General features: G+C 47.6%; 1 protein-coding gene across 1 annotated transcript in view; it reads right to left on the bottom strand.

Moving 5' to 3' along the window:
• Nucleotides 1–19,229, bottom strand: part of LOC310667403 (metabotropic glutamate receptor 6-like) — a 46,222-nt gene that overhangs the window by 14,690 nt on the left and 12,303 nt on the right. The window contains exons 2-5 of the mRNA XM_083419677.1: nucleotides 13,101–13,615; nucleotides 3,975–4,191; nucleotides 1,802–1,937; nucleotides 1,044–1,198 (exon numbers count right to left, since the gene is read on the bottom strand). Coding sequence (XP_083275803.1) covers nucleotides 1,044–1,198; nucleotides 1,802–1,937; nucleotides 3,975–4,191; nucleotides 13,101–13,577 — 985 coding nt within the window. The 5' untranslated portion in view covers nucleotides 13,578–13,615. The remainder of the gene's footprint in view (nucleotides 1–1,043; nucleotides 1,199–1,801; nucleotides 1,938–3,974; nucleotides 4,192–13,100; nucleotides 13,616–19,229) is intronic.

Below are 19,229 nucleotides of genomic sequence, written 5' to 3'. Positions count from 1 at the left end.
ACAGCGCCACCCGCGTCCCTCTGTAGACATTAGCAGCTGATAATATTCTCTCCATCCATGCAAGAAAAGTTTCACCTACTGATTTCAGCAGATCATCCTGCTATTAAAGGCCCAAGAGCCAGCCAAGATGACTTTTTCTCTAGTCAGCTGCCAACCCAACCTTTACAGTACTTTATTTTTAAAATGCTGTGTGATCCTGTAGGGGGGTGAGGGTTGCCAGAAAATCAGGCCCTCTGTGTTATAAGTCCTTCTATCTTATCTAAAGAAAGGATGGGAAATCTCTGTGTGTGTGTGTCCCTGAGGTTGTTGACCTCTGGATCCAATCAGCCCTAGATATAATGGCCAATGATCAGGGATCATGGGAGTTGTAGTCCAACAACATCTGGAAGACTACAGTTCCGCAGCCCAGAACAGGCAGAAATCAATCAGCTTTGCTCAGCCTAGAGCTGCTGAGATAGGGAAAAGTTGCACCTGTTGATTTCTGCCTGCATCATAGGCTGCTGTCAAGTGAATAAAAATGGCAGCCCAAGTCATAAGATCCTATTTCTACAGAAATAGTCAGTCTACCCTCCAAGCAAATATTTGTTCAGGCTCCCTGATCTTTCCATTCCTCTATTTTGGTTCCAGACGAATCAATTCAGAATGACTGCCAGCCATGGCCCCGTACTCAAAGTCACTCGCAGATTAAAACCCTCAGGCAGGCAGCAAAAGTGAATGGGGAGTCTTTCCTCATAGCTATGAATGGCTGGTTTGCAAGTGTGTTAAGTCACAGACCCGGGATCCCCTTAAAATGGATTAGCTACCACTTAATGTCCTTTAGCGCCTTCTCGTATTCTCAACCAGGGCAATTATGGTGCGGTGCTTAAGAGCAGATTAAATTTAGAAAGCAAGTGTGTTCGGGTGAGAAATAAAGCAATGGGAAGAATGAGGGTCACCTGAGGTCCCATGTCCCAAAACATCCCGTCCAAAAAGGTGTGGGGTCTACGTCTGCCTGTCGTACTCTCTCCCACTATGATTGGCCCCAATGCCGTCTTGTCACCTACCTTCCACAGAAGCTCGCTTGGGTAGGATGGTGACGGCTCCTTCAGCCACCTCTTCTTGCTTCAGAATAGGAGAGATCTTGGAGCCCCAGCTGTCGGATCCGACCCACAGGAACTGGCCGGTCAGGTTGGCCCGGCGTGCAGCCTCCAGCACTCGCCTGCAGGGGGCGCATGGGGGAAAGCGAGAGTTATATCTGAAGGAGCGTCTCCACCCACATCGTTCTACCCGGACACTGAGGTCCAGCTCTGAGGGCTTTCTGGCGGTTCCCTTACTGTGAGAAGCAAAGCTTCAGGGAACCAGGCAGAGGGCCTTCTCGGTAGTGGCACCCAACCTGTGGAACGTCCTTCCGCCGGATGTCAAAGAGAACAACTACCAGACTTTTAGAAGACATCTGAAGGCAGCCCTGTTTGGGGAAGCTTTTAATGTTTGATGTATTACGGTATTTTAATATTTTGTTGGAAGCCGCCCAGAGTGGCTGGGGAAACCCAGCCAGATGGGCGGGGTATAAATAATAAATTATTATAGTATTATTATTACCAGATTTTTCCATGCATAAGACGCCCACATGTATAAGACACCCCCTATTTTTAGGATTCCAATTTAAGAAAATGGGGGGAGATTGCCCTGTGTATAAGACAGTTTTCCACACAATTTTAAGGTAAAAAAAACCCTAGTATTGTACACGGAAAAGTACGGTAATACCTCACCCAACGCTCCCCCTGGAGGATGCCTTGTGCATTGCCGCTAACGGCACACTCACTTGATGTCGTCCTCGTTGGCGAAGATGATGATGCCGCGAGCGTTGGGGGTCTCCATCAGCCTCTTGATCATTTTGTCAAACTCTCCCGGCTTGGGTTCTCGTGGGATCTTGATGGATTGGGCGATACAGACTCCACCTGACAGGTGTAAGAAAGCTTCAGAAGCGACTGGGAGGAGCCCAACGGTGCTAGAGATTCAGTCTCTAGCACCTCCTTTTCAGAAAGGACGAGGTGTCAGGGGATACGACAGAGCCTTGCTTGGACTCCTAGGCAGCTGCCACTGCTCAGAGCAGGCAAGGACCTCCAGAAATTGCTGGACTGCAGCTCTCGTGACCACTGGCCATGTTTGCTAGGCCTTCTGGGAGTTTATTATTCATTTCATTTAATTTCTACCCCACCTTTTCTCCAAGGAGCTCAAGGTTTCGGACACACATCCCCCCTCTCTCCATTATTATCCACACAACAACCCTGTGAGATAGGTCGGGCTGAGAGACTGGCCCAAGGTCACCTAATGGGATTCATGGCTGAGAGGGCATTTGAACCCTGGTCTCCCAGGTCCTAGTCCAGCACTGAAACCTCTGCAGCTGGAGAGCCACAGGCTAGAGACACTCCTGCAAAGTGGAACTGTGGGAGGAAAGGACTCGTGAGCCTTTCTCTTCGGCACATTTTCCTCTTTAAAATGTCCCCCTCCCCAGTGCTGTTTTCTCACCAGTGTGAGGTTGCTGGGGAGCTGCCCTGGTCCCAGAGGCATAGGAAGATCAGGTGGTACCCGGTGCTGAAAATTTCTTGTCACCTCCCCCCCCCCCATTGATTTTTTTTGTCTGCAAAAATAGTTTTACGTTATTTCATATTTTCTTACAAACAAATGTCGATTATGGGCCTCTGATAACAAGGAGGGGACTGTGGACAGATACTTAAATCTACAGGATGGATTGTCTTTTGGCTCCACTGAATTGAAATTTCAGCCTTCACAACGTATGAAAACAGCCAAGTAAACAGTTATCTTCTTGGAGGAGGGTCAAGATATTAACTGACATGCATGAAAATTCAGATATAGCTATATAATCCCTAGTGTAGTAAGTTAAGACCTTTGGAGCAGGCATTTTTTTTTTTTTAAAAAGTTTTTTATGAACCGCCCTAGTAGGGCAGTAATTCTTCCTTTTTGACACCCCCCTCCATGATGGAACCCGGGGCGGACCGCCCCCCCCCTACACCCCTGCCTGGCCCATCCTGGTGGCGCTCCCCTGTGGCTGCTAGCCTAGGCAGCCGGCCCCCATTTGCAATCTCACCTGCCTGTGCTGCACTCTGTTCCGTCCCTAAGCTTCAGTTGGGCACAAACAGCAGCATGATGACATCTTTTCTTAGATATATATTCTCTAACTATATAAAGACAGGTGGGTATGGGGAACTAGACTCCTGCTTTTATGCCCATGACTGGCATGTGTCTTCTCTCCCTCCCCACAAACACTTCAGAATGTCAGGCATAATTATTGCACCCATGGGGGTTTGGCCAAGGGCCTGTCAACACTTCTGCTCAGTGCTTTTTTTGTGACGGTACATGCTGGGATGCTGCCTCTTCCCCATCACCACCATCTTGTTGTCACCGCCACAGCTTCCCCACCCACCTGCTAACTCCCCCCTCACCTTCCCCCCCTCCCGCTCTGTCCTCTTCTGCCACGGCCATTTCCTGGACCATTTTACGATCATTGGACACCTTCCTTGAAGGTGCTGTTTTTGCTTGTCCCTTCCACTTGCCCTGTGCTTTCTGAGCACTTTTGCCTTTGCCCCACTGCTTCCTCCTGGAAAACCCTCTCTTTGGCAGTGGCGTAGCATGGGTTGTCAGCACCCGGGGCAAGGCAAGTAATTTGCACCCCCTAACCCGTGGATTTGCGCCCCCTAACCTGTGGATTTGCGCCCCCTAACCCCCAGATGTTGCGCCCGGTGCGGCCGGCCCCCCCCTGCACCCCCCACGCTACGCCACTGCTCTTTGGTGCTCAATCGGAACAGATGGCAAGCTGCAGAAAACATGATTGCCATTTGTTCTGATTCAGCGCCAAACTGCAGTTTCTCCCGGAGGAAAGTGGCGGCTCAAGCTGAAAGGTCTCTCTGGGTTCTCCTCCTCCTGGCTCTGCTCCCCCCCCCCCCACCTCACCCGTCAGGTATCCTCTGGCTCACCAGCCTCGCGGGAGATTTGCATGAAGGCATCGACACCGCTTTCGCCGTAGTTGCCCTCGGAGGCCAGCGTGGAGACGTAATTCCAGCCCATTGCTTTGACAATGTCCAGCATGGCCTGGGCCTGGTAGGAGTCCGGAGGAACCACGCGGGAGAAATAATCGTAGCGGTTGCTGTCACTGAGCTCAGGCGCCGTGGAGGCGTAGCTGATCTGGGGTATCTGGAGGGGTGGAGAGAAGAAGAAGAGTTTGGATTTGATATCCTGTTTTATCAATATCCTAAGGAGTCTCAAAGTGGGACGTGGGTGGCGCTGTGGGATAAACCACAGAGCCTAGGACTTGCCGATCAGAAGGTCGGCGGTTCGAATCCCCACGATGGGGTGAGCTCCCGTTGCTCGGTCCCTGCTCCTGCCAACCTAGCAGTTCTAAAGCACATCAAAGTACAAGTAGATAAATAGGTACCGCTCCAGTGGGAAAGTAAACAGCGTTTCCGTGCGCTGCTCTGGTTCTCCAGAAGCGGCTTAGTCATGCTGGCCACATGACCCAGAAGCTGTACACTGGCTCCCTCAGCCAATAAAGCGAGATGGGCGCTGCAACCCCACAGTCGGCCACGACTGGACCTAATGGTCAGGGGTCCTTAAGGAGTCTCAAAGCGGCTAACAATCTCCTTTCCCTTCCTCCCCCACTACAAACACTCTGTGAGGTGAGTGGGGCTGAGAGACCTCAGAGAAGTGTGACTGGCCCAAGGTCACCCAGCAGCTGCATGTGGAGGAGCGGGGAAGTGAGCCCGGTTCCCCAGATTACAAGTCCACTGCTCTGAACCACTACACCACACTGGGAATCGCTAGCTGCTGGTACATTGTCCTACCCTAATTATGCTACAGACTTGCTCTCAGGCCTCTCTAGGCCTGGAATATCCTTCCCTTCTCCATTAGAATAATAGAATTAGAGTTGGAAGGCATCCCCAAGAGTCATTTAGTCTGACCCCCTGCAATATGAGAATCTCAACTAAAGCACCCGGGACAGGTGGCCATCCAACTTCTGCTTAAAAACCTCTAAGGAAGGAGGGTTCACAAGCTCCCAATATTCTGCTGTCAGACAGCTCTTACTGTCAGAAAGTTATTCCTGATGTTTAGTTGGAATCTCCCTTCTGGTAACTTAAATTTATTGGTTCATGTCCTACCCCAACCCCAAGAGCAGGAGAAAACAAGCTTCTTCCCTCTTCCATGTGACAGCCCTTGAGATATTTGAAGATGAGAGTACCCCTAAACATTTTTTTAAGAAAAAAAGCACTGTGTATGTAACATAAACCTAATAAAATATAAAAGTCTGTAAATTATTACATATGAATTGACCCTTATAGATAATGGGCTGCTGTACTTTCCAGTGGCTGAACACAGCAATTCACAAATATGCTAACCAAAGGTAAAGGTAAAGCGACCCCTGACAATTAGGTCCAGTTGTGGCCGACTCTGGGGTTGTGGTGCTCATCTTGCTTTATTGGTCGAGGGAGCCGGCGTACAGTTCTGGGTCATGTGGCCAGCATGACTAAGCCGCTTCTGGCGAACCAGAGCAGCACATGGAAACGCCGTATACCTTCCCGCCGGAGTGGTAGCTATTTATCTACTTGCACTTTGACATGCTTTCGAATTGCTAGGTTGGCAGGAGCAGGGACTGAGCAACGGGAGCTCACCCTGTCATGGGGATTCGAACCGCCGACCTTCTGATCAGCTAGTCCTAGGCTCTGTGGTTTAACCCACAGCACCACCCGCGTCCCTCTAACCAAAGGTTAGCCAATCAGTATTTTAATACTGTATTTTAAAATGGTTGCTACTCATCCTGGGACCTCATTATGAAGGGTGAGTAAGAAACCTATATAATAGTAATAGTAACAACAACAATTCTATGGGGTACTATCATTGCCATGCCAAATTCCAGAGCAGATGGAAGCATCTATATGTCACATGGGAAACACAGTGTTTCTAGTCTGGCCCCAGTGTGCGCACTTAATACCCAAGCTTTGTTATCATAGAATTGAAAAGGATGATTCACTTGAAGCAGGAAACCAAGTACCAGCCTATAAATATGTATTGTCAAAACAATTCCAGACTAGTGGAGGAAACCATTCAAACCCAAAGATGCTGTAACAGGGCAATGAGGTATGTGAGGCTCAGTTCTAGGTTCTGGAATATGCTTCCTTGTTCATATGCAATGCATTCCCTAGCTGCTAGCAGATGAGATCAGGAAAGCTTCCAGATTAGCCCCTTTCTTTCATATTGCCTTTTCCCCCTCTCAGAGAATGAAGATTGCATCATGATACTCCTCTTCCAATCCAGTGTTTTCTGCATCCCCCCCCCACACACTTTGAGGGGGTTTTCAGGGGCAGGGTTGCAATAAAGCATAATTGCAGCACCTGCCTGCCAACTGTAGGCAGTCAAAATGCTATTGAGGCTTTTAACTACTGTGCCTCTGATTAAAAGCTTCCTCTTTGTAGGTTCTGTGCTGTTTATCACTTCCTGTTCAGTGCTGCCAGGTGGTTAGAGATCAATTGCTCCTTAGGTAAAGGGTAAAGCACCCCTGACCATTAGGTCCAGTCGTGGCTGACTCTGGGGTTGCGGCGCTCATCTCGCTTTATTGGCCGAGGGAGCCGGCATACAGCTTCCGGGTCATGTGGCAAGCATGACTAAGCCGCTTCTGGCGAACCAGAGCAGCTCATGGAAACGCCGTTTACCTTCCCCCTGGGAATCCCCGTCGCGGGGATTCAAACCGCCAACCTTCTGATAGGCAAGTCCTAGGCTCTGTGGTTTAACCCACAGCGCCACCCACAGAGACCCTTAATTGGTAGGTAGCTTCTGTTTCCTGCCTAGTGGTGGTGTAGTTAATAAACCAGTTTCTTTTCTTTTAAAGAAAAATAGTTATTTTGCTATAAAAGAAAAATAATAGTGAAAGGAAGCCTGTAATTAAAGCTCTCCCTGCATAATAGCAAAAAGAACCTGACTTACTGAGGGGCAGTGCATCACAAAACTTCCAGCTGTGTAGAACAGGAAGGAATAAAATGAGCAGAATGTGAAAAGAAGAAGCTACCAATTAACATTACAGGGGACATTGGTGGATATCACTCAATTGCAAGTAAACGTTTGAGAAAGATTTTGACCATGGGGAAGGAGATTGCCATTTAACATAGTGCCATGTGGACTTAGTGCACAATCCATCTTCCAGCTGATTGCAGGAGTTAAAGGGCCTGTAGCATGGAAGCAACCTGAGAGGCTGTGCACCAGGCCAGGCAGCGGAAAAATAGCTGCCGGAGCTACCCTGATAGAAGAGGACTGAGTGTTGGGTTTAGAAGATGCAGGAGGCTGCAGTTCAAAACCCAGATCCATGATGAAGCTCAATGGGTAATGGTCAGCGATGCTGCGAGATGTAGCCCAAACCATTTGGAGAGCACCAGGCTGGGGACAGCTGGCATATATCATAGCGCTGTTGTGCTTGTCTGTGGATAATTATTACAGAAATGCTAAATGGGAAATGGAAGGCAGAGATTAGAGTGGTGTTTTATACCAGATTTTGGGGGCAGTGTGAGGAAACTGAGGGCAGAGGGCATCCAACGGAACTGAGCCGATCATCCTGGCTCTTTCCCAATTCCAACCCACGTCTCCTGGATCGTCTCCCAATCTTTGAGGCAGATGGATCCCAGGACTCCTGGTTCCCCTCACCAAAATCCAGTTTCCCAGTGAGAATGCTGGCTTCCATTATCCTGCCCCCCCCACCCCCATCCTCCTCTCCTAGCTGCACCAAATTGTCCCATTTCCCTTTCCACAGCATGTCTCTGCTTCCCGCCCTCGCTGGGTCTGTGAGAAGCCCCATTAAAGCGATTAGTGATGGGGATTAGAGGGGTTTTAGCAAAATGAGCAGCAGCAGCTCCAGTCAGGGACAGCTGAGGCTGGGGAAGGAGGGGGGGGGGGAGCTTGCGAGGCTGCGGCTGCTCAGCAGGACCCATGTGCGGAACAGCACATTTACCTAGATCTGCATAGCAAGAATGTGGACAAGGCAGGCAGGTCTGCATCTCAGTAATATCCAAAGGCAACACACACCCAAGTACAACAATGCAATGTCAATATGAACTCTTTATATAATCTATACAGAACATTGAACAATATGAAATATATGAAATATGTACTCTCTGCAAAACCAAATAAACAGAATTCTTCTCCGAAAGTCACAGAATATGCACTCTTGATGAATTCTCTTGAAAACATAGAACCAAATAAACATAAATCTTATAGGTTTCTGAAAGTCTTTGTGGGCTATGCAAGTCTCTGAAAGAAGCACTGGGTCAGATTCTTATTTGGAGGAAACAAGCCATAATGCTTTGTTTCATCACGTCCAACACTGCCAAAGGTCATCATTTCAATAATTCAATTGCAGTTTTTGAAGCATTTCTGTATCCTTCTGCTGTGCTGAAGAAGAATTCCATGAAACGGTGGGTATATCTGGAATCACTGTTCACTACATCTGTTTGAGGACCACTTCGGCAGCACTGTTTATTTGGTTTTGCAGAGAGTGCATATTTCCTATATTTCATATTGTTCAATGTACTGTATAGATTATATAAAGAGTTTATATTGACATCGCATTGTTGTACTTGGTCATCATGTTGCCTTTGGATATTACTGATATTTGCTTGCAACACAGGGGTTTAATGGTTAGGTTTGCATCTCAGGCTCTTTCCCCTGTGAGCATCCTTCAGGACTCCCTTGTGCTCATGATTTTTGGGTGTGTCTTGTCAAGTCACATGGAGGGAGCAGCAGGTCCCTATAGCCCCTGGGCCCTCCTTTGCGGTTCTCAGCTCCTGCAAACTCAAGAACACTTGATACAAATTGGTTGCTCCTTGGGGCTGGTACTAGTTATCAGTCATTAGTTCTAACCATCTAACTATCTGTTGCCCGGCCAACTCTTTCCCTGCCTGTCCCTGGCATGCGGTCCCTAGAAGGTTGCTTTTGGGGAAGTGTGGCCCCCAGGCTGAAAAACGTCCCCCTCCCCCGCTCCTAGGCATTTTGCTGCTTGAGGGGAACAGCAAGATGGCACCCATCGCCACCCATTTCAGCAGACATTGGAGGCACTGGGTAGACCGTGTGGCATGCATGGCTCTACCTCCCCTTCCTCCCACCTGCCACTTAAGGAATCTACCTAATGGTAGGGCTGGCCCTGATGAATCAGCTGTTTCTAGAAAGGCTTGGGGTGTTGGCTAATAGTAAAAAAAGGTTGCTCAACCGTTAACCATTGAAAGTTCATTCTCTGTGTCTGCCTCCATTTCTCTGTGTCCATTGAAGGATCAAACAAGATATGGTGTTAATGGCATGAAGGCAATGAATGTGCATGCTTAAAAAACCCCCAAAACCCCAAAGTACAAGGATGAGGCGAGCACAGCAGGCAGGAAAGCTTTGCACTGTCTCTCCCCACCTCCTGCAGCCCCAATGTAGTTGGGGCATGGGTAGGCAACTAAAGCCCAGGGGCCGGATTTGGCCCAATCGCCTTCTAAATCCAGCCTGTGGACGGTCTGGGAATCAGCGTATGAAAATAGGGACGTCCCATTCCATACTAATAATTTTACTGTTTATACCCCACACATCTTACTGGGTTGCCCCAGCCACTCTGGGCAGCTTCCAACATATATAAAACATAATAAAACATTAAACATAAAAAAAATCCCTTTACAGGATTGCCTTCAGATGGTCAGGGGTCAGATAACTCCATACCCACCAGCATTTCTCTAATGGAAATAGGGACATTCTAGGCTCCCAGTACGTTTCCGAGCACAATTCAAAGTGTTGGTGCTGACCTTTAAAGCCCTAAACGGCCTCGGTCCTGTATACCTGAAGGAGCGTCTCCACCCCCATCGTCCGGCCCAGACACTGAGATCCAGCACCGAGGGCCTTCTGGCGGTTCCCTCATTGCGAGAAGTGAGGTTACAGGGAACCAGACAGAGGGCTTTCTCGGTAGTGGCGCCCGCCCTGTGGAATGCCCTCCCTTCAGATGTGACGCAAATAAGCAGCTATCTTCTTTTTAAAAGACATCTGAAGGCAGCCCTGTTTAGGGAAGTTTTTAATATTTAATGCTGTATTGTTTTTAACACTTGATTGGAAGCCGCCCAGAGTGGCTGGGGATACTCAGCCAGATGGGCGGGGTATAAATAATAAATTATTATTATTATAGCGTGTTTTTACATGAATAGAATGTGTGCTTTTCTTTAAAATGCATCTCTGGGTTATTTGTGGGGCATAGGAATTCGTTCATATTTTCCCCCCAAAATATAGTCCAGCCCCCCACAAGGTCTGAGGGATAGTGGACCGGCCCCCTGCTGAAAAAGTTTGCTGACCCCTGGTGTGGGGAAGGGCCCCCATGGATAAACATGCAGGTCCATCGCATTGCGTTCATGCATCTGGCTACGAGGCCCATGATCCCAAAGCTGCAACAGGGCAGCACCTTCCTTTGACGTTGTGCAAAATGCCACAAAATAATGAGCAAGCTTCCAGGTTCCGCAGAACGCTTCATTGGGCTGGAGGTTAAGGGAAACAAGGGGGGTGGGTGGAGATGTGTGTGGTGCAGATGCCCCAAACTCCTGCAGTTTGTAATGGTTTTAAGGTGGTGTTCTGGTGGTGCCTGGCTCCCTGCCACACTCACTTATCTCCCTTGCAACTATTGCCCACCCTTCCACCCAAGCCCACCTCCCTTGCCCCTTTTACCAGCCCTGCCAGTTCTAGCTTCCCTCCCTAGGCAGCTGCTAAGCACCTCTGCCAAATCTGGCATGTCAGGGAAAAGCCATCTGTCCTACAGCTCGAACTGACCCTGCTACCCCCCCCCCCACCACCACCCCAGAGACTCCCAGCTGAGTATAGTTAAAAGGTCAGGCGTGTGTTTATGTGTGACTGGGCTACTCATCCATGATCAAGTGCTCAGGGAGGCTTGCCTCAATTTCTCTCTGCTTGCAGGGCTCCTGCTGTGCTTTTAAGTGCAGCGTGACAGGCAGAAATTCAACAGGTGAATCTCTCCCATCATCACATTTCATGCCAGGAAGTACTTTGGCTGCTGGTTTTCTGCCTCATGGGTTAAAGGCACAGGAGTCGAGTTAAAAAGGGATGGTAGTCTTTAAGGTCTGTTTTCAAACGCTTGGTACCATTGCTTTTCTCCCCATCTTTGCTGGAGAAAATGAACGTTCAGTCCCCAACCTATGCAAACTCTCCTCTCCCATGTATTTGCAAATATAAAAGTTCTGTACTTTTAAACCTCTTTAGCTACCATAACTATGTGGCTATGAAGTGCAAGAGCAGTAAGGGTAAAAAGGAGGAAGCCATGAGAAAGGGAGAAGTTCCCAAATAAATTTAGATGTTTCAGTCCTGTTATTCAAACACATCTCCACAAACATGAGGACTAGGAACTTTTTAAAAACATGAATGCCAAAATTCTCAGGCACCCACATTCCGGGCAGCATCAGACATGTGTACACAAGACATCAGTTTTTAGCGTGCGCTCTCTCTCTCTCTCTCTCTCTCTCTCTCCTCCATTCAGAAAAGCTCTCTCAGCCTTGTTCTAGATGTTGTTGAACTTCAACTTCCACTATTCACGATGACCATTGGCCATGCTGCCTGGAGCTAATGGGAGTTGGTGCCCAACAACATCTGAAGGGCCACAGATTCCCCAATCTTCGTCTAGTAGCAGTTGACTGTCACTTTGATAGAGATGTTTCTCCCTTCTTAGGACCTGATTCTGGTTCTTAACCAGTGTGCTGACTTCTGAGCAGTTGGAATGTTTCTGAACACCCAATAACACACATCAGCTCACAGACCCTCCAAGTGTTCCTATTTTCCAGGGACACCCCTGATTTAGAGAAGCCATCGCGGTTTCTGATTTGATCCTGCTTTTCCTTAGAATGTCCCTATTTCCATTAGAGAAATGCTGGAGGGTATGGAGTTATCTGACCCCTGACCGTCTGAAGACAATCCTGTAATGGGAAGGTTTTTTTCTGTTTAAAGTTTTGTTATGTTTTATATATGTTGGAAGCTGCCCAGAGTGGCTGAGGCAACCCAGTAAGATGTGTGGGGTATAAACAGTAAAATTATCAGTATGGAATGGGACGTCCCTATTTCCATTGGACAAATGTTGGAGGGTATGAGCTAAGCCGATTGCCGAAGAATTGATGCTTTTGAATTCTGGTGCTGGAGGAGACTCTTGAGAGTCCTATGGATTGCAAGAAGATCAGACCGATCCATTCTTAAGGAAATCAGCCCCGAGTGCTCACTGGAAGGACAGATTGTGAAGCTGAGGCTCCAAGACTTTGGCCACCGCATGAGAAGAGAAGACTCCCTGGAAAAGACCCTGATGTTGGGAAAGATGGAGGGCACAAGGAGAAGGGGACGCAGAGGATGAGAAGGTTGGACAGTGTTCTCAAAGCTACCAACATGAAAGTTTGACCAAATTGCGGGAGACAGTGGAAGTCAGGAGTGTCTGGTGTGCTCTGGTCCATGGGTCACGAAGAGTCAGACATGACTAAACAACAACAACAATGGCTAAGAAGAGCTCATTTCAATATCCTGAAGCCAGAGAACTATTACAGTGGTACCCCGCAAGACGAATGCCTCGGAAGATGAAAAACTCGCAAGACGAAAGAGTTTTCCATTTTCTGAGTTGCTTCGCAAGACGGATTTCCCTATGGGCTTGCTTCGCAAGACGAAACGTCTTGCGGCTTTTTTTTTTTAACCGCCAATGCATTCCTATGGGAAACCCTCAATACACATTGGTGCTTCGCAAGACGAAAAAACTCATAGAACAAAAAAACTTGCAGAACGAATTAATTTCATCTTGCAGGGCACCACTGTACAACCAGTCAAAGGTTGTAGGTTGTGTTGACAATTAGGTGCTTTCTTCTTTTGCTTCAGAAGCTGTGAATTATGTGAGTTTGGCTCCATGTTGGGCAAAGGATTCCTATACTGCGGGGGTTGGACTAATGACCATCGTGGTCCATTCCAACTCTGCAATTCTATGATTTCCCCCCATTCCTACCCTGCCCCCCACCCCATGGCTGTTCTCCCTTTTCTGGGGAAATCCCATTTTTAAGTCCTGCCCCTCTACTCACGGCAAAGAGGCGAAGCACATTGGCCACCATGATAGAGACAGAGCTGGCAGAGGCTCCAATGACAGCCACCACCCGCTCGGGCTTGGCGATGATGGGTGGCTCCCCGTTGGAGCAGCGCACGCCGGAAGTGTCCTTCTGGATCAGGGCCTGGACAAACGTCAGCGACTGCTCCAAGGCGTAGGTGTCGCGGGAGCAGGTGTCCAGGATGCGAGCGCCCAGCGTCATGTTGGGAAGCAGGTCGGGGTCGCTGTTGATCTGGTCCAGGGCGTACAGCATGGCCTCCATCCGATGGATCCCCTTCTCTTTCTTCACTTCCCCACACGGCACTCCAGCGGGGCCACGGGAGTGGACGGGGAACAGCCCTCCCAACGTGATGTCTCCTTCTATCTTGATCGAGTCTGCTTGCGTAGCTGCTTGGCTGCATCTCAAGGTCCACAGTGACCATAGACAGAGCAGCAGGAAGCCGGATGGGTCCATGTTGGGTTGTCTTGCTGGGACGCTGGGAGGATTACGGTCTGGGTTGGGAAGAAAGAAGAGTTAGGAGAGGGAGCAGGGTAGGGTAGTCCATCGGAGGGCACTTTTGACCATGGAACCCTCAGACTTGAAGTCAGCACTGGGAATGTGCCATTTGAATGTTTAAAAAAGGTAAAGGTACCCCTGCCCGTACGGGCCAGTCTTGACAGACTCTAGGGTTGTGCGCCCATCTCACTCAAGAGGCCGGGGGCCAGCGCTGTCCGAAGACACTTCCGGGTCACGTGGCCAGCGTGACATCGCTGCTCTGGCAAGCCAGAGCCGCACACGGAAACGCTGTTTACCTTCCCGCTAGTAAGCGGTCCCTATTTATCTATTTGCACCCGGGAGTGCTTTCGAACTGCTAGGTTGGCAGGCGCTGGGACCAAACAGCGGGAGCGCACCCCGCCGCGGGGATTCGAACCGCCGACCTTTCGATTGGCAAGCCCTAGGCACTGAGGCTTTAACCCACAGCGCCACCCGCGCCCACAATTTGAATGTTTAGCCCGACAATAAAAAAATTCTGGGATAATATCTATAATGAATTTAAGAAATTATTCACTTACCTTTTAAAAAAACCCCAGAGATCTTTCTTTTAGGCATTTTACCATTAGAAATTTTAAAAAGACATAACTCCACTGTTCATGTATGCCACCACAGCAGCAAGAATTCTAGTGGCGAGGAAATGGAAAAACGAAACAATCTCGACAATTACAGATTAGCAGATATTCGTGTTAGAATATTTACAACTAGCAAAACTGACGGGAAGAGTTAGAGGAGTATTGAACCAGAAAATATTTGGAGAATATTTAAGGATTATATAAGATTGTATTGTACCAATCACACCATATTGGCAGAACTTGAGTGATACTTATAAACACAACAATTACCGTTTGTGGAGTAGACTGGAACAATATTAAAGAATTAAAACTGTGTTGGGGAAAACGACAGTATAAACAGTACAATGAGAATGATGGGAAGTCTCATTTTGTCAGAAGTCTTTTTTATTTAAGTGTTTAATTAAGTATTAATTAGGAATATTTTTTTAATGTACGTAAATTTGCTTTTTCTTCTTTCTTTTTTCTGTATTTTCTTTTCTATTTTCTTAATTGTTTTTTCTTTAATTTTCTTTTTGTAGTATGAGATTGTAAATTCTTTGTATAAGTGTGTGATTTAAATTAATAAAGATTATTTTAAAAAAATAAAATCCCTCGGTTGAGTTCACATTTCGCCTTCACTGCAGTAACACAGGGGTGGGGAAGCTCACCCCCCCCAGGGCCAAATGTATCCCTCCAGGCCTTTCGCTCTCTCTGACCCTCAAGATTATTCCCAGGCTCACCTCTTCCTCCTCCTCCTCCTCCTCCGCCACAGCCCTTCTCCTCAGGCAATTCATCACCAGCCCCACTCTGCTAGGGTTGCCAATTTCAAAAAGTAAAAAATCCAGACACAAGCTTTTGGGGTTGGGGCATAGATCTTGAGCTTTTTCTTTTTTTCTGAACCAAAGTTGTTGGGTTTTGCCCCCAAAGAATGTTCTAGAGCTATTTTTAAGGGAATAAATCTACTCTTACGACATGGGTTACCATATTCCAGCAATTTCCGCCCGGACACGGCTTCCAACAGCCAAATCGTGGCTATGTCTGGTAAATTACAGACATATTGCAACCCTACACTCTGCACCCTCTTGGAGTGTTTTTGCCTCACTATAATGTGTCTGTGCGGGACGCGGGTGGTGCTGTGGGTTAAACCACAGAGCCTTGCCGATCAGAAGGTCGGCGGTTCGAATCCCCGCGACGGGGTGAGCTCCCGTTGCTCAGTCCCTGCTCCTGCCAACATAGCAGTTCGAAAGCATGTCAAAGTGCAAGTAGATAAATAGGTACCGCTCTGGCGGGAAGGTAAATGGCATTTCTGTGCACTGCTCTGGTTCGCCAGAAGCGGCTTAGTCATGCTGGCCACATGACCCGGTAGCTGTATGCCAGCTCTCTCAGCCAATAAAGCGAGATGGGCGCCGCAACCCCACAGTCGGCCACGACTGGACCTAATGGTCAGGGGTCCCTTTACCTTTAATGTGTCTGTGAACTCTGAGAATGCTTTTGCACTTGTCGGGGTGGAGGCTGGTGTGTGTGTGTGTGTGTGTTTAGAAACTACCCTACATTACAAAGGCAAACGTTTCTCTTTTTTCCCCCTTTCTTTTTCTTATTGACTTAAGAAAATTATACAGACAGCAAAATGAAGAAGTCTAAGTTAACATTGCCTTCTACCACTAAGAAATAATAATAACTATTACAATAATGAAAATACTGAAAATACATTTACTTCCCCTTTTGAACTTCTATTCTGGTTACAATATATTACTATTCTATAAGAATCTATTATATCCTTTGCTGTCCCATATATTATTTTATTTCCCAAATTCAACCTAACCCTCCCCTCGTCCCCACTGTTTCCCTTCACCTGTGTGAGATCTTCCTAACATATTTTTTTAGTTGCTTTAACAAAATAAAATAACATGAAAACTGATAAATTATAATTACTTCTTTTGTCCATACACGCTTAACAATTGCCTATTAAGAGTTCTGCTTTAACACCATATTTCTTCATGTATTCACCTATGCATTCCCATTCTGTATATAATTTTTGATTGATGCCATCATTTTTGCCATCTCGGCAAACTCATAAGTCTTAACTTGCCATTCTGTCATTTGTGGTACCTTTTCTGTTTTCTAATATTTTGCCATAAGTATGCTTACGGCTGCGGTGATATACAAAAATATATTCCTTTTGTCCTTGGGTATGTCGTTTGTTAATAAACTCAATAAGTATGACTCTGGGGTTTTTTTTGAAATAGAGCTCCTGAGGCTCTTTTTGATCTCCTCGTGTATCTCGTTCCAAAATTGTCTTACCACCTTACACCCCCACCACATGTGGCAAAAGTTTCTATTCCTTGCTCTGCGCACTTCTTCTTGTCCCACCTGCCATCACTCTTTTGTGGCCCCTGGAAGGCTGCTTGGAAGGCAATGTGGCCCCCAGCCTGAAAGAGTTGTCCCCACCCGACTTGCGGCCAAAGCTAAGAAAACCAGTGAGAAAGGAAGGCGCTTAAAAGGGACGGGAGGGAAAGGACGGAGCGAGGAAAAGGCAGAGAGGGAAAGCTGCAAGGAACGGCTCTCTAAAAGCTTTTCCTAGTACCTGACCCAAGACACACAAGGGCACTTTTTCTCAGCTGCTTCAGCTCTGAAACAAGAGATACAGCTCCGCTTTGGGATGAAATGAGGCCACCAGGGAGGGAGGGGCTCTCTGTTTTCTAGCAATCCCAGACAAATCTGCCTCTGTTTGCCTACCCATCTCCCCTCCCCTCTTCCTGTGGCAGGCGGGGCTGGCCCTACCCTGAGGCAGAGTAAGGCAGCTGCCTCAGGTGACAGGTGCTGAGGTGCAGGAAGGGGTGGCAGTGAGGGGTTGGTGGACAGCATTGCGTGGGACTTGCAGGGGTTGACCTCAGCCTGTGCCCCTTAAACTAGTTTGCTGCCCTCTGGTGGGGTGGCACAGCCTTCTTGGAAAAAACCCCTCCCCCATTGACTGCACACACAGCAGACATTTAATAATAATAATAAATAAATAATAATAAATTTTATTTATACCCCGCCCTTCCCAGTTTAAAAACTGGGCTCAGGGCGGCTAACAGCAGATATAAAACATTGATTAAAATGCGACTTAAAAACAGCATAAAATACAACATAAATGCAGCATCAATGTCAATAAAATTCAAAAATTCAAGGGTCGTTTTTTGGGGGGAACCCCAGTCAGTAAACAATAAATGATCACCAGGGCTAACTGGCCAAGTTGGTCCTACTAGGGCCAGCAAGGAGACCAAGGAAGAGTTTAAATGTGGGGTCCCAGATGGGTTTCTTCATAGAAAAGGAAAGGGAAAAGGGAAATAAAAGATCAGGCTGAATTCAAATTAAAGGCCAGGCGGAATAGCTCTGTCTTAAAGGCCCTGCGGAAGGAGATCAAGTCCTGCAAGGCCCTAGTCTCGTGGGACAGAGCATTCCACCAGGTCGGAGCCATCACTGAAAAAGCCCCGGCCCTGGTGGTGGGTAGTCTGGCTTCTTTAGGGCCCGGGACCTTTAAGCTATTATTATTCATGGAAGGCTTCCCCCTGAAGAATTATGGGAACTATAGCTTGCTTCTCACAGAGCTACAATTCCCAGCACCCTTAAACTACAGTTCCAAATATTCTTTTTTGGGGGGGGTGTTGGACAACAACTCCCATCCCTCACCACTGGGTGAGATGGCTGAGGAAGATGGGAGTTGTAGTCCAACAACACCTGAGGCCTCAGGGTGGAGGAAAGCTGTGGAGAATGCCATCCCATCACCAGTGCTGGGACTAAATTTAGCTGGCTGGCTGGCCGGCTTCAGTCCATGGAAATTGGAGGGGAACACTCGATGGTGTCGTTTGCTGCAGAGTAAGCCCCACGTAAGATTGCTGCCTGAAACACTTATGCCAAAGAGCCCAGAGTGGCTCACAAAAGACCTCAAACAGCAATGCGACCATTTTTAGAACAATTTGACCACAGCAATAAATATAGCAAGGGAGTCATAAAACACTACGGTAAAAGAAAAATATTTATTTAAAAACACAACCATCATCAAAAACAATAAAACAGCAGAAATTAAAACCACTTTGAAAAGGAGGAACCATTTATGACCCTAAAAAGGAAGCTTTTGACCATCTTAAAGAAGGCCATTAGAAGGCCGTATTGGCCTGAATATAAGCTTCACTTTCCCCCCAAATTTCGACCGTGAAAAGTTAAAGTGCGGCTTATATCCACGACTTTCCAGCATGCAGCCAAGAGCAGCGAGGAACGGAACGGCTTATATTCAGGTATTTTTTCTTTCTGTCCCTCCAATTTTAAAGGTGTGGCTTATATTTGGATGTGGCTTATATTGGGGCCAATACAGTATCTCTCTCTTACTGTGTTTTAAAAAGCAGGCTTGTTACTTACAGTCATACAATTCCTGGGAGATGCCAGGGATTGAACCTGCGCCCTTCTGCACACAAAGCAGATGCTCTGCCACGGAGCTATAGCTGTTCCCCCATTGTATGACTGCAAGTAACAAACCTTTCTGAAAGCACAAAGGAAAGAGGGTTCCGATTCTGCAGTGGGTAATTCTGCGCTGGTGTTGAAAGGAGAATTTAAAAGAAGGCAAAAGCTGCTGCTGTCTATCTTACAGCACTGTCCCTTGCGTTTTGGCTCCACCACTGAGTCTAAGTTTCTGCACCGCAGGAGACCAAGGCAGCCCTAAAGTGCTAAACATGCCTTCTCCAACCCTGCCAGTTATTGTCTCCTTATGGGCACTTCCCATAGTTCTGTTCTGGTGCACATGAGCAGCAGTGGAGCAATCAGAAAGAGATACTCTTTGGAGCAGGGCCGACCCACCCATGAGGCAAGCTGAGGCGACTGCCTCAGGCAGCAGATCCACAGGGGCAGCAGACCCTGATTTTAATCTCTTTTTTATAATTTTTATTAAAGATTTAAACAAAACATATTATCCAAAAACATGTTGTCCTTAGTTTCCCCCACACTTTCCTCCCTCCCTCCCCCCACCCTCCCACACAACCCCCCA

Source organism: Podarcis tiliguerta (genome assembly GCF_965153285.1).
Source record: "Podarcis tiliguerta genome assembly, chromosome: 17".
Taxonomy (NCBI): domain Eukaryota; kingdom Metazoa; phylum Chordata; class Lepidosauria; order Squamata; family Lacertidae; genus Podarcis; species Podarcis tiliguerta.
This window is presented reverse-complemented; position numbering and strand designations above follow the sequence as displayed.